General features: G+C 46.3%; 1 protein-coding gene across 1 annotated transcript in view; it reads right to left on the bottom strand.

The window, feature by feature from the left end:
* The window catches only part of SLC25A20 (solute carrier family 25 member 20), a 39290-nt gene that overhangs the window by 2594 nt on the left and 21881 nt on the right, over positions 1–14815 (bottom strand). Inside the window, exons 5-6 of the mRNA XM_007984157.3 lie at positions 3042–3159; positions 22–94 (exon numbers count right to left, since the gene is read on the bottom strand). Of these exons, the coding sequence (XP_007982348.3) occupies positions 22–94; positions 3042–3159 (191 nt within the window). The remainder of the gene's footprint in view (positions 1–21; positions 95–3041; positions 3160–14815) is intronic.

Genomic DNA, 14815 nt, shown 5'->3' with positions numbered 1-14815 from the left:
TCCAAGTTCTGTTTTCCTCACCTCTTTCCCTCTGGAGTGAAGATGTTTTTCAGCCATTCATATGTCATGAAATACATTCCACTAGCTGGGACATCTGTTAGTGGCAAGAAAGAGGTGAATTAAAGTACATAAACTCTTCGCCAGGCATGGTGGCTCACACCTGTAATCTCAGCAATTTAAGGGGTTGAGGGAGGGGGATTGCTTGAGGCCAGGAGGTCCACACCTGGCCTGAATTATTAGTAAAATTGTTTTTTAATTGGGTGATTTGGTTCAATTTATTTGCTTTCTAAACATTAGCCTACAGTAGTAATTTATGTAGACTAAAAAAGCATTAAAAAGAAAAAAAATGCCAGGCATGGTAGCTCATGCCTGTAATCCCAGCATTTTGGGAGGCTGAGGCGGGCACATCACCTGAGGCCAGGAATTCGAGACCAGTCTGGCAAATATGGCGAAAGTTTTGTCTCTACTAAAAATATAAAAATGGGCTGGGCACAGTGGCTTATGCCTTTAATCCCAGCACTTTGGGAGGCCGAGGCGAGCGGATTACGAGGTCAGGAGTTCGAGACCAGGCTGACCGACATGGTGAAACCCCCATCTCTACTAAAAATACAAAAACTAGCCAGGCGTGGTGGCGGGCACCTGTAATCCCAGCTACTCAGGAAGCTGAGGCAAGAGAATCGCTTGAACCCAGGAGATGGAAGTTTCAGTGAGCTGAGATTGCACCACTGCACTCCAGCCTGGGTAACAGAGTGAGACTCCATCTCAAAAAAAATAAATACATACAAAAATGGCCGGGCGTGGTGGCTCACATCTGTAATCCCAGCACTCTGAGAGGCCGAGGTCGGCAGATCACGAGGTCAAGAGATTGACACCATCCTGGCCAACATGGTGAAACTACACAGCTACCAAAAATTAGCCAGGCATGGTGGCATGTGCCTGTAATCCCAGCTACTCAGGAGACTGAGGCAGGAGAATCACTTGAACCCAGGAGGTAGAGGTTGCAGTAAGCCGAGATCGAGCCACTGCACTCCAGCATGGTGACAGAGCAAGACTCCATCTCAAAAAATAATAATAATAATACAAAAAATACAAAAATTAGCCAGGCCTGGTGGCACATGCCTGTAATCCCAGCTACTCAGGAGGCTGAGGCACAGGAATCACTTGAACCCATAAGATGGAGGCTGCACTGAGCCAACGTTGCACTTCTGCACTCCTGGCTGGGCAACAGAGCAAGACTCTGTCTCAAAATAAAAGAAAAAGAAAAAGAAAAAAAAATCCCCACAGATTTTTTTTCCTTTTAAAAATAGTATTATTATTATTTTATTTATTATGGTTTTTTTTTTTTTTTTTTTTTTGGAGACAGAGTCTCACTCTGTCGCCCAGGCTGGAGTGCAATGGCGCAATCTCGGCTCACTGCAACCTCCACCTCCCAGGTTCAAGCAATTCTCCTGCCTCTGCCTCCTGAGTAGCTGGATTACAGCATGCGCCACCATGCCTGGCTAATTTTTATATTTTTAGTAGAGATGGGGTTTCACCATATTGGTCAGGCTGGTCTTGAACTCCTGACCTCATGATCTGCCCATCTCCCAAAGTGCTGGGATTACAGGCATGAGCCACCACGCCCAGCTATTATTATTTTAATAGAGACAAGGTATCACCATTTCACCCAGACTGGTCTCAAACTCCTGGGCTCTAGTGATCCTCTCATCTCAGCCTCCCAAAGTGCTGAGATTACAAGTATGAGCCACCACACCTGGCCCCCACAGATTTCTTGAATGCAGAAATGCCAAGCTTGGCACTAGACCCTTCAGGGATTCCTGAGAGGGTCCTCAGCAGCCACATCCTATTTGCAATAATCACTTTGCAGCTATGAGATGCTGCTCTGGGCCAAGCACTGGTGTAAGTGAGTACAAACACACATGATATAATTTCATTAAAGTTCCCTCAGCTGGGCTTGGTGGCTCACGCTTATAATCCTAGCACTTTGGGAGGCCAAGGCAGGTGGATCATCTGAGGTCCGGAGTTTGAGACCAGCCTGGCCGATGTAGTGAAACCCTATCCCTACTAAAAGTACAAACATTAGCCAGGCATGGTGGCACGCACCTGTAACCCCAGCTACTCAGGAGGCTGAGGCAGGAGAGTCGCTTGAACCCGGGAGGTGGAGGCTGCAGTGAGCTGAGATTGTGCCACTGCACTCCAGCCTGGTTGACAGAGCAAGACTCTGTCTCAAAAAATAATAATAAGGCCAGGTCCAGTGGCTCACACCAGTAATCCCAGCACCTTGGGAGGCCGAGGCGGGTAGATCACCTGAGTCCAGGAGTTTGAGACCAACCTGGCCAACATGGTGAAACCCTATCTCTACTAAAAATACAAAAAATCAGCCAGGCATAGTGGCATGTGCTTGTAATCCCAGCTACTTGGGAGGCTGAGGGAGGAGAACTGCTTGAATCTGGGAGGTAGAGGTTGCAGTAAGCCAAGATTGTGCCACTGCACTCCAGCTTGGGCAACAAGAGTGAAACTCCATGTCAAAAAATAAAATAAAAATAAGTTAAAAAATAAATAAGGTTCTCTCTGAGTGGTGACGGTCCATGTGGGCAACTGACATGCCCACAGTTATAAGCACAGTTGGTGTATCTGGCCTTCCTCTAAGTTGCCAGCTCAGGACAAGAGTGAGACTGTCTCTGCCTTTCCTACTGCCACTAAAACAGGACATACTTCTCAAAATCAGGGAGATGACCACTGTCCCCAAGTCACTCTTTCTTCCCACTCCTCCCCACAGCAATGATTTCTATCTACTTGCCACTCCCTTCTAACTGTGATGCCATGACTTCTACCCCTGCAAACGCTTGGGAAAGATGGAAGGTCCCCTCATCCTAATCTATGTCCATGCTGGCCAGGATGAGACACTTACTGCCAGTATTCTCAGAGATGTGACATGCATGGTGCCGAGGTTAATCTGGCAATTCAGGCAAGACCCTCTGCAGCAGACCCACCTCAGGTGACCTCTCCAGCTGACCTCAAGTGGAGGCCTCAAAGGTTACCTCGCATAAGGGTAAGCACAGTCCCTTTGTAGATGCCTCGGATCCCAAACTCCTGGTACAGCTTCTTTGCACAGTCCAAGGTACCAGTGTACTTGGTTTTTCCTGAAGAAGCCTGAATCTGGGAGGGAGGAGAGGATCATTAAGTCAGAAACAACATTAGAGTCACAGGCCCAGCAGGTTACAGGAGACTACATAGTAAGCATGGCCATTATGTTAGAGCAATGAAAGACTTCACTGTCAAATTGAGAAGTATCTGGAATGTGTGATCTTGGGGCAGGTACTATGAAATAAGGCTAGGTGAAAAGATCAGAAAATATTCACATTGACTAGAAATAAAACCAACATAAAATCTGAAAAACAAGTTGAGGAGGCCGAGCGTGCTGGCTCATGCCTATAATTCCAGCACTCTGGGAGGCCGAGGCAGGCAGGTCACCTGAGTTCAGGAGTTTGAAACCAGCCTGGCCAACATGGTGAAACCCTGTCTCTACGAAAAATATAAAAATTAGCTGGGCATGGTGGTGGGTGCCTGTAGTCCCAGCTGCTCAGGAGGCTGAGGCAGGAGAATTGCCTGAACTTGGGAGGCAGAGGTTGCAGTTGGAAAACATATTGTACCACTGCACCCCAGCCTGGGTAACAGAGTGAGACTCTGTCTCAAAATTTAAAAATAAATAAATAAATAAAAAATAAGTTGAGGAAATCTGTCAAACACAATAAAGCTATTTGGAAGGTCTAAAAAGGAAGCAACAAATACTTTAGTCATTCATTTATTCCTTCAATAAATAGCCCCTGAAGACCAACTGCATTCCAAGCCTACCTGGTCATGAGGCTTGGTTAAGAAAAGGTGAACAGAAAATTTCACTCAGAGCTCTAAGTGCCCAGACAGGGGTCCTGTACAGAGAGGGCTCCTATGCAGAGCCAGAGGAGGGCCAGAGAGAGGCTCCTACCCTGTCCCTCAGAGCCAAGAACCTGGGGTAGGCAGGGGTAATCCCAGGAAAAATCTGAAAGACAGCTCCATGCAGGATCCACACGGGGATCCCGCTTGTTCAGGGCCAAGAGGAGTCAGAACACACAAGAGCATCAACCAAACAATAATTAAAGCTGGAAAGGGAGTTCAACTTTAACAGTTCCAAGGAGAAACACTTACAAATATATAAACCAAATAGTTTTTTTACATACCAGGATTAACCAGTTAAAAAATAATAGAAGGCCGGGCGCGGTGGCTCAAGCCTGTAATCCCAGCACTTTGGGAGGCCGAGACGGGCGGATCACGAGGTCAGGAGATCGAGACCATCCTGGCTAACACGGTGAAACCCCGTCTCTACTAAAAATACAAAAAAAAAAAAAAAACTAGCCGGGCGAGGTGGCGGGCGCCTGTAGTCCCAGCTACTCTGGAGGCTGAGGCAGGAGAATGGCGTGAACCCGGGAGGCGGAGCTTTGCAGTGAGCTGAGATCTGGCCACTGCAGTCCAGCCCGGGCTACAGAGCAAGACTCCGTCTCAAAAAAAAAAAAAATATAGTAATAATAATAATAATAATAGAAAACGCTGGGCACGGTGGCTCACACCTGTAATCCCAGCACTTTAGGAGGCTGAGGCGGGCAGATCACGAGGTCAGGAGTTTGAGACTAGCCTGACCAACATGGTGAAACCCTGTCTCCACTAAAAATACAAAAATTAGCCAAGCGTGGTGGCACACGCCTGTAATCTCAGCTACTCAGGAGGCTGAGGCAGGAGAATCACTTGAACCCAGGAGGCGGAGGTTGCAGTGAGCTGAGATCGTGCCACTGCACCCCAGCCTAGGAGACAGAGCAAGACTCTGTCTCAATCAATCAGTCAATCAATCAAGGAAAGGGATCCCATTCAAAATAGCAATAAAGGCCGGGCACAGTGGCTCACGCCTGTAATCCCAGAAGTTTGGGAGGCCGAGGCAGGCGGATCACCTGAGGCCAGGAGTTCCGAGACCAGCCTGGCCAACATGGTGAGATCCCCATCTCTACCAAAAATACAAAAGTTAGCTGGGCATAGTGACAAGCGCCTATAATCCCAGCTACTCAGGAGGCTGAGGCAGGAGAATCACTTGAACCTGGGAGGCGGAGGTTGTAGTGAGCCGAGATTGCACCGTTGCACTCCAGTCTGGGTGACAGAGTAAGACTCTATCTCAAAAAAAAAAAAAAAAAAAAAGGCAATAAAATATATGTGAATTAAGCAATAGGCTTTGTATAAATAAAACTCTAACATATCTGAGGATTACAAAATAAGAGGTCAATAAAGAGTCCCAATTCTAGTTGGGAAAAGTTTTCAATCAGAAAGATTTCTATTTTTCTAAAAATAATAAATTTAAGATAATGTCAATTGAGTATCAATGGGTGTATAACTTCTGCAAAGGATCTGGACATATGTACCTGGTATGTCTGAGGAACAGAAGGAAGGTCATGTGATCTGAGAATGCTGGAGCCAATTCACAATGACCTTGGGGGCCATGGAGGATTGGGCATGGGAATAACATATTTACAGAATCCTATCATTGTTATGTATGTATAGACTATAAGAAGGGAAACAAGTAAAGAGGCCCTCACTGTCATCCAGGACAGTGATGAAAGTGGCCTGAAGCAGTATGGCCGCAATGGAGATGGTGTGAAGGGATGGATTTGGTATAATATTGAAAACCAGCGTAATTGCTCAACAGATGGAATCTAAACTGTGGGAGAAAAAGAGGAATTTAGGAGGACTCCTGGGCTATAAGTCTGAATAATTACAAGGATACTATTGTCATCAACTGAACTGAAAAATGCTGAGAGTAGAAGAGGTACGGGGAAGACCAGGAGTTCGGTTTTGTACATGATGACTTTGAGGCACCTATTAGCATCCACATAGAAATGTTGGATAAACTAGTCTGGAGTTCAGGAAAAGTCTGAATTGGAGACATAATTTTTTTTTTTCTTGAGACGGAATCTTGCTCTGTCACCAGGCTGGGGTGCAGTGGCACGATCTCGGCTCACTGCAACCTCCGCCTCCTGGGTTCAAGTGATTCTCCTGCCTCAGCCTCCCAAGTAGCTGGGACTACAGGCACGCACCACCACACTTAGCTAATTTTTGTATTTTTAGTAGAGATGGCCAGGATGGTCTCGATCTCTTGACCTCGTGATCCATCTCCCTCAGCCCCCTGAGTGATGGGATTACAGGCATGAGACACGGCGTCCAGCCAGAGATATAAATTTGAGTCATCAGCATAAAAATGGTGTCTAAAAGTCATGAGACAAGGCTGGGTGCAGTGACTTACTCCTGTAATCTCAGCACTCTAGGAGGTTGAGGTGGGCAGATCACTTGAGGCCAGAGTTCCAGACCAGGCTGGTCAACATGGTAAAACCCTGTTTCTAAAAAAAAAACAAAAAAACAAAAAAAAGTCACCCAAAATTAGCTGGGTGTGGTGGTGTGTGCCTGTAGTCCCAGCTACTTGGGAGGCTGAGGTACAAGAATCACTGAAACCCCGGAGGCCTGGGTTGCAGTGAGCTGATACCGCGCCACTGCACTCCAGCCAGGGAGACAAAGCGAGACTCTGTCTCAAAAAAAAAAAAAAAAAGAAAAGAAAAGAGAGAACTAACCACTGCAGTGTAAAAGTCACCAGTGACCGGCTGGGCACAGTGGCTCACGCCTGTAATTCCAGAACACTTTGGGAGGCCGAGGCGGGTGGATCACAAGGTCAGGAGATGGAGACCATCCTGGCCAACACGGTGAAACCCCGTCTCTACTAAAAATTAAAAAAAAAAATTAACCAAGCATGGTGGCGCATGCCTATAATACCAGCTACTCAGGAGGCTGAGGCAGGAAAATTGCTTGAACCAGGGAGTCGGAGGTTGTAGTTAGCTGAGATCACGCCACTGCACTCCAGCCTGGTAACAGAGCGAGAATCTGTTTCAAAAAAAGGAAAAAAAAAAAAAGTCACTAGTGACCTTGATAAAACCATTTATTTGCAGTTGTGAGGCAAAAGCCAGATTGGAGCAGGTTTAACAATTAGAGAAGAAGAACTGGAAATGGCAGGTAGAAAAAAAACAAGAAACAGGCCGGTATGGCAGCTCACACTTGTAATCCCAGCACTTTGGAAGGCCAAGGTGGGTGGATCACCTGAGGTCAAGAGTTCAAGACCAGCCTGACCAACAAGGCGAAACCCCATCCCTACTAAAAGTACAAAAATTAGCAGGGCGTGGTGGCGCGCACCTGTATTCCCAGCTACTCGGGAGGCTGAGGCAGGAGAATCGCTGGAACCTGGGAAGCAGAGGTTGCAGTGAGCTGAGATCATGCCACTACATTCCAGCCTGGGTGAGAGAGCAAGACTCCATCTCAAAAAAAAAAAAAAAAAAAAAAAAAATCAGAAACAACTTTTTCAAAGAGTTTTCGTGTAAGAGGGAGCAAAGTCATGAAGCAAAGAAATTGGTATGGAAAAGACTAGAGAGAAGTTTGTTTTTTTGAGACAAGGTCCTACTCTGCTGCTCAGGCTAGAGTACAGTGGCATGATTTCTGCTCACTGTAGCCTCAACTGCCTGTGCTCAAAGGATCCTCCCACCTCAGACTCCTAAGTAGCTAAGACTACAGATGCATGCCACCACACCTATTTTTTTTTTTTCTTTTTTTGAGACAGAGTTTCACTCTTGTTGCCCAGATTGAAATGCAATGGCATGATCTCGACTCACTGCAACCTCTGCCTCCCAGGTTCAAGCAATTCTCCTGTCTCAGACTCCTGAGTAGCTGGGATTATAGGCGCCTGCCACCACGCCTGGCTAATTTCTTATATTTTTAGTAGAGATGGGGGTATCATCATTTTGGCCAGGCTGGTCTTGAACTCCTGACCTCAGATGATTCACCCGCCTCGGCCATCCAAAGTGCTGGGATTACAGTTGTGAGCCACCGTGCCTGGCCCACATCTGGCTAATTTTTCTATTTTTTTATAGAGATGGGGTTTTGCCATGTTGCCCACGCTGGTCTCAAACTCCTGGGCTCAGGTGATCCATACACCTCAGCTTCCAAAAGTGCTGAAATTATAGGCGTGAGACACCATGCCAAAGTTGTGTTTGTTTTTTTTTTTTTTGAGATGGAGTTTCGCCCGTTGCCCAGGCTGGAGTGCAGTGGTGAGATCTCGGCTCACCACAACCTCTGCCTCCTGGATTCAAGCGATTCTCCTGCCTCAGCCTCCCAAGTCACTGCGGTTACAGGTATGCGCCACCATGCCTGGCTAACTTTTTTTTTGTATTTTTAGTAGAGATGGGGTTTCTCCATGTTGGTCAGGCTGGTCTTGAACTCCCAATCTCAGGTGATCCACCCACCTTGGCCTCCCAAAGTGCTGGAATTATAGGCATGAGCCACCGCACCTGAAGTTTGGTTTTTTCTTTTTTTTTTTTTTTGAGATAGAGTCTTGCTCTGTTGCTCAGGCTGGAGTGCAGTGGCACGATCTCAGCTCGCTGCAAGCTCCGCCTCCTAGGTTCACGCCATTCTCCCGCCTCAGCCTCCCAAGTAGCTGGGACTAAAGGCACCCGCCACCACGCCCAGCTAATTTTGTTTTTGTATTTTTAGTAGAAATGGGGTTTCACCATGTTAGCCAGGATGGTCTCGATCTCCTGACCTCATGATCCGCCAGCTTCGGCCTCCCAAAGTGCTGGGATTACAGGAGTGAGCCACCGCACCCGGCCCAAAGTTTGTATTTTTAAGATGAAAAATGCAAGCATGTTTATGCCTTTATTCCTGACGAGAATGATCGAGTGGAGCGCAGAAACTGATGTCAGTGGCTGAGGGGAAAAAAAAAAAAAACAATGTCTGTGTCTAGGCAAGAGGGGATGGGATCCAGTGCACAAAGAGGCCTGGGATCAAGCAGAAGCACAGGTCATCCTTGATAGAAACAAGCAGGGCGGCCGGGCAGGATCGCTCTTTTTGTTAGCCAGGCCGGGTGACACCTGTAGTCCCAGCTAATAGGAGGGTGAGGCAGGAAGATCACTTGAACCCAAGAGTTTGAGGATGCAGTGAGCCATTATCAGACCACTATACTCCAGCCATGCAGCAGAGCAGCAAACAAGCAGGGTGAGACTCTGTCTCCAGAAAAAAGAGAAAGAGGCCAGGCGCGGTGGCTCAAGCCTGTAATCCCAGCACTTTGGGAGGCCGAGATGGGCGGATCACGAGGTCAGAAGATCGAGACCATCCTGGCTAACACGGTGAAACCCCGTCTCTACTAAAAAATACAAAAAAACTAGCTGGGCAAGGTGGCGGGCGCCTGTAGTCCCAGCTACTCTGGAAGCTGAGGCAGGAGAATGGTGTAAACCCGGGAGGCAGAGCTTGCCGTGAGCTGAGATCCGGCCACTACACTCCAGCCTGGGCGACAGAGCGAGACACCGTCTCAAGAAAAAAAAAAGAGAAAGAAGAAAAGAAGCCAGGCATGGTGGCTCATATCTGTAATTCCAGCACTTGAGGAGGTCAAGGTGGGCAGATTGCTTGATCCCAGGAGTTTGAGACCAGCCTGGGTAACAAAGGAAGAGCCTATCTCTACAAAAAAACTAAAAAATTAGCCAGGCGTGGTGATACATGTCTATAGTCCCAGCTACCCAGGGGCTAGGTGAGAGGATCGCCTGAGCCTGGGAGATCAAGCTACAGTTAGCTGTGATCATGCCTCTGCACTTCAGCCTAGGTATTGCCTCAAAAAAGAAGAAACAGGCTCGGCATGGTGACTCTCGCCTATAACCCCAGCACTTTGGGAGGCCAACGCAGATGGATCACTTGAGGTCAGGAATTTGAGACCAGCCTGGCCAACATGGCAAAGCCCAATCTCTACCAAAAAATACAAAAATTAGCCAGTGGTGATGGCATGAACCTATAGTCCCAGCTATTCGGAAGGATGAGGTAGGAAAATCGCTTGAACCCAGGAGGTGGAGGTTGCAGTGAGTGACCCAAGATCACACACCTAGGCAAGAGAGTGACACCCTGTCTCAAAAAACAAAAAAAAATTTCTTAAATAAAACTGTCCCTATTTCCAAATGACATGGTTGTCTATGTAGGAAATCCCAAGGAATCTTAAAAAAAAAAATCACAGAACTAATAAGGAAGTTCAGAAAGTTGTAGGATACAAGATTATACAAAAATCAATCGTGTTTCCCAAACAAGCAATGAACATGTGGACAACTAAATAAAATTATAGTATCATTTACAACACCATTTTACAAGGTAAACAGAAAAAGAAACACTTAGGTGTAAATGTAAGAAAACCTGTACAAGGTTTATGTGCTGAAAACTAACTACACAATGCTGATGAAAGAAATCAGATGTCTTTTTCTTTTCCTTTTTTTTTTTTTTTTTTCTTTTGAGACAGTATCTCAACTTTGTCATCTCCTGGGTTCAAGCTATCTTCCTGCCCCAGCTCACCACGTAGCTGGGACTACAGGAACGCAATACCACGCCCAGCTAATTTTTTTTTTTTTTAAGAGATGGGGTTTCACTATATTGGCCAGGCTGATCTCAAACACCTGAGCTCAAGCGATCCACCTGCCTTGGCCTCCCAAAGTGCTAGGATGACAAGCCACCAAGTGTGGCCAGAAATCAGATTTCTTTTTTTTTTTTTTTTTTCCATATAGGGTCTCACTCTGTCACCCAGGCTGGAGTGCAGCGGCATGATCTCGGCTCACTGCAACCTCCACCTCCCGGGTTCAAGTGATTCTCGTGCCTCAGCCACCACAGTAGCTTGGATTACAGACCTGCACCACCATGCATGGCTAATTTTTGTATTTTTATTAGACACAGGATTTTGCCATATTGGCCAGGCTGGTCTCAAACTGCTGGCCTCATGTGATCCACCTGCCTCAGCTTCTCAAAATGCTGGGATTATAGGTGTGAGCCACTATGCCTGGCCAGAAATCAGATTTTTAAATAAATGGAAAGATATACCATTCTTCCTGGATTGGAGGATTCAAAATAATAAAGGTGTCAATTCTGCCCGAATTGATCTATACATTTAACATAAATCCTATCAAAATATCAGGAAGATTTTCTAAATTTTCTAAATTATCTTACAATTTATGTGGAAAGGCAAGGGAATAGAAAATTGTTCTAGGAGGCTAGAACAATTTAAAAAAAGAGAGAGAATCAAGTGAGAGGAATAAGTCTGTTGAATTTCAAAGTTTATTATACATGGCTACAGTTATCAAGACTGTGGTGTTGGTGAAGAGATAGACATATAGATAAATGGAGTAGAATAGAGAAACAAGGCCGGGCACAGTGACTCATGCCTGTAATCCCAGCACTCTAGGAGGCTGAGGTGGGTGGATCACCTGAGGTCGGGAGTTCACGACCAGGCTGACCAATGTGGAGAAACCCCATTTCTACTAAGAATACAAAATTAGCCTGGCATGGTGGTGCGTGCCTGTAATCCCAGCTGCTCAGGAGAGTGAGGCAGAATAGCTTGAACCCAGGAGGCAGAGGTTGAGGTGCGCTGAGATCACACCATCGCACTCCAGCCTGGGCAATAAAGAGTGAAACTCCATCTCAGGAAAAAAAAAAAAAAAAACAGAGAGAGAGAGAGAAACAGATCATACAAATATGCCCAATTGATTGTTTTTTCTTGAGATGGGGTCTCACTCCTTCACCTAGGGTTTAGTGAAGTGGCGCAATCCTGGCTCATTGCAGCCTTAACTTCCCGGGTTGATCTTCATACCTCACCACCCCCAAGTAGCTGGGACTACAGGTGCATACCACCATGCCCAGCTAATTTTTTTTTTTTAAGAGATGGGGTTTTGCTGTGCCGCACAAGCTGGTCTCAGCCTCATGGGCTCAAGCAATCCACCACCTTGGCCTCTCAAAGTGCTGGGATTATAGGTGTGAACCACTGTGCCTGGCCTGCCCAGTGATTTTTTTTTTTTTTTTTTTTTTTTTTTTTGAGACAGTATTGCTCTGTCGCCCAGGCTAGGCTGGAGTGCAGTGGCACAATCTTGGCTGACTGCAACTTCCACCTCTCAGGTTCAAGCAATTCTCCTGCCTCAGCCTCCCAAGTAACTGGGATTACAGGTGCATGCCACCATGCCTGGCTAATTTTGTATTTTTAGTAGAGCCAGGGTTTTATCATGTTGGCCAGGCTAATCTCAAATTCCTGACCTCAAGTGATCCACCCATTTTGGCCTCCCAAAGCGCTAGGATTACAGGTGTGAGCCACCGTGCCTGGCCCCCAGTTGATTTTTTAAAAGACGTAAACACAATTCAGTGGAATGAAGACAGTCTTTTCAATAAATGATATAAGCGGACGTCAAAGGTAAAAGGAAAAAAAAAAAGAACTCTGTCCTACTACTCATATATTATACAAAAATTGGCCAGGCATGGTTGCTCACACCTGTAATCCCAGCACTTTGGGAGGCCAAGGCAGGAGGAATGCTTGAGCCCAGGAGTTTGAGATTAGCCTGAACAACATGGCAAGACCCCATCCTTACAAAAAAAAAAAAGAAAAGGTGTTTAATTAGCTGTTTTTGGTGGCACATGCCTGTAATCCCAGCTACTCAGGAGGATGAGGCAGAAGGACTGTTTGAGTGCAGGATGCTGAGGCTGCAGAGAGCCATGATTTTACCACCGCACTTCAACCTGGGCAATAGAGTAACACCTTGTCTCAAAAACAAAAACAAATTGACTCAAATGAGGTCACAGGCTTGAATGTAAAACATAAAATGATAAATAAAACCTGTAGAAGGCCCGGATGTAGTGGGTCATGTCTGTAATCCCAGCACTTTGGGAGTCCAAGATGGGCAGATCACCTGACATCAGGAGTTGGAGATCAGCCTGGCCAACATGGTGAAACTCCGTCTCTACTAAAAATACAAAAGCTAGCTGGGTGTGGTGGTGTGTGCCTGTAATCCCAGCTACTGGGGAGGTTGAGGCAGGAGAATCACTTGAATCTGGGAGGCAGGGGTTGCAATAGGCCAAGATCACGCCACTGCCTGCCAGCCTGGGCAACAGAGCAAGACTCCATCTGAAAAAAATAAAATATGCCAGGCGTGGTGGCTCATGCCTGTAGTCCTAGCACTTTGGGAGGCCAAGGTAGGTGGATCGCTTGAGGCCAGGAGTTCAAGACTGGCCTGGCGGCTGGGCACAGTGGCTTATGCCTGTAATCCCAGCACTTTGGGAGGCCAAGGAGGGTGGATCACAAGGTCAGGAGATCGAGACTATCCTGGCCAACATGGTGAAACCCCATCTCTACTAAATATACAAAAATTAGCTGGGTGTGGTTGTGCATGTCTGTAATCCCAGCTACTCAGGAGGCTGAGGCAGGAGAATCACTTGAACCTGGGAGTTGGAGGTTGCAGTGAGCTGAGATCACACCACTGCACTCCAGCCTGGCAACAGAGCAAGATGCCATCTCAAAAAAAAAAAAAAGACCTGCCTGGCCAATATGGAAAAACCCCATCTCTACTGAAAATACAAAAATGAGCTGGGCATGGTGGTGTGTGCCTGTAATCCCAGCTACTTGGGTGGCTGATGCAGGAGAATGACATGAACCCAAGAGGCAGAGGCTGCAGTGAGGAGAGTTCACACCACTGCACTCCACCCTGGGTGATGGAGTGAGATAATATCTCGAAAATAAAATAAAATAAAATAAAACTTGTAGAAAAAATATACAAGAAAATCTTCAGGATCTAGGTTTAAGTAAAGAATTCTTAGACTTAGGGTGAGCGTAGTGGCTCATTCCTATAATCCTAGCACTTCAGGACGCCGAGGCAGGTCAATCACGTGAGGTCAGGCGTTCAGGACCAGCCTGGCCAACATGGCGAAACCTTGTCTCTACTAAAAATACAAAAATTAACCAGGCATGATGGCGCATGCCTGTAATCCCAGCTACCTTCGAGGCTGAGGCAAAAGAATCGCTTGAACCCGGGAGGAGGAGGTCGTGGTGAGCTGAGATCGTGCCATTGCACTCTAGCCTGGGCAACAGAGCAAGACCCCATCTCTAAATAAATAAATAAAAATAAAAAATTAACTCGGCATGGAGGAACACACCTGTAGTCCCAGCTACTTGGGAGGTTGAGGCGGGAGGATCACTTAGGCCCAGGAGATCAAGGTTATATTGTGCTATGATCACACCACTGCACTCCAGTCTAGGCAACAGAGTGAGACCTTGTCCAAAAAAAGAAAAAAAAAAAAAAAACCAAACTAGAGATACAACTACAAGAAAACTCAACAATTGCATTCCTAGGCATTTATCCCAGAGAAATGGAGAAATGAAGACTTACTCTCTGACAAAAGCCTCTGTATACAAATGTTTATAGCATCTTTATTCCTAAAAACCTCAAACTAGAAACAACACAGATGATGTTAGGTGGAAGAATAGTTAAATTATGATAATCCATACTACGACTACTATTCAGCAGTAAAAATGAATGCAGTATTCATATATGTGATAATCCAAATGAATCTCTAGAAAATTATGCTGAGGGCTGGGCATGGTCGCTCATGCCTATAATCCCAGCACATTGGGAGGCCAAGGGAGGCAGATCGCTTGAGCTCAGAGTTTCAAGGCCAGCCTGGGCAACATGGTAAAACCCCATCTCTAAAAAAATAAACAAAACTAGCAGGGCATGGTGACGCACACCTGTAGTCTCAGATACTCAGGAGCCTGAGGTAGGAATGGCTTCATCGCAGGAGGCAGAGATTGCAGTGTGCTGAGTCCAGCCACTGTACTACAGAGACTGGTGACAGAGAGCCAGACCCTGTCTCAAAAATAAAGAAAGAAATAAAAAAATTTAAAAAGCCAATCCAGGCCAGGCGT

Source organism: Chlorocebus sabaeus, chromosome 22, assembly GCF_047675955.1.
Source record: "Chlorocebus sabaeus isolate Y175 chromosome 22, mChlSab1.0.hap1, whole genome shotgun sequence".
NCBI classification, from domain to species: Eukaryota; Metazoa; Chordata; class Mammalia; order Primates; family Cercopithecidae; genus Chlorocebus; species Chlorocebus sabaeus.
The sequence above is the reverse complement of the archived record's forward strand: the minus strand, read 5'-3'. Positions and strand labels throughout refer to the sequence as shown.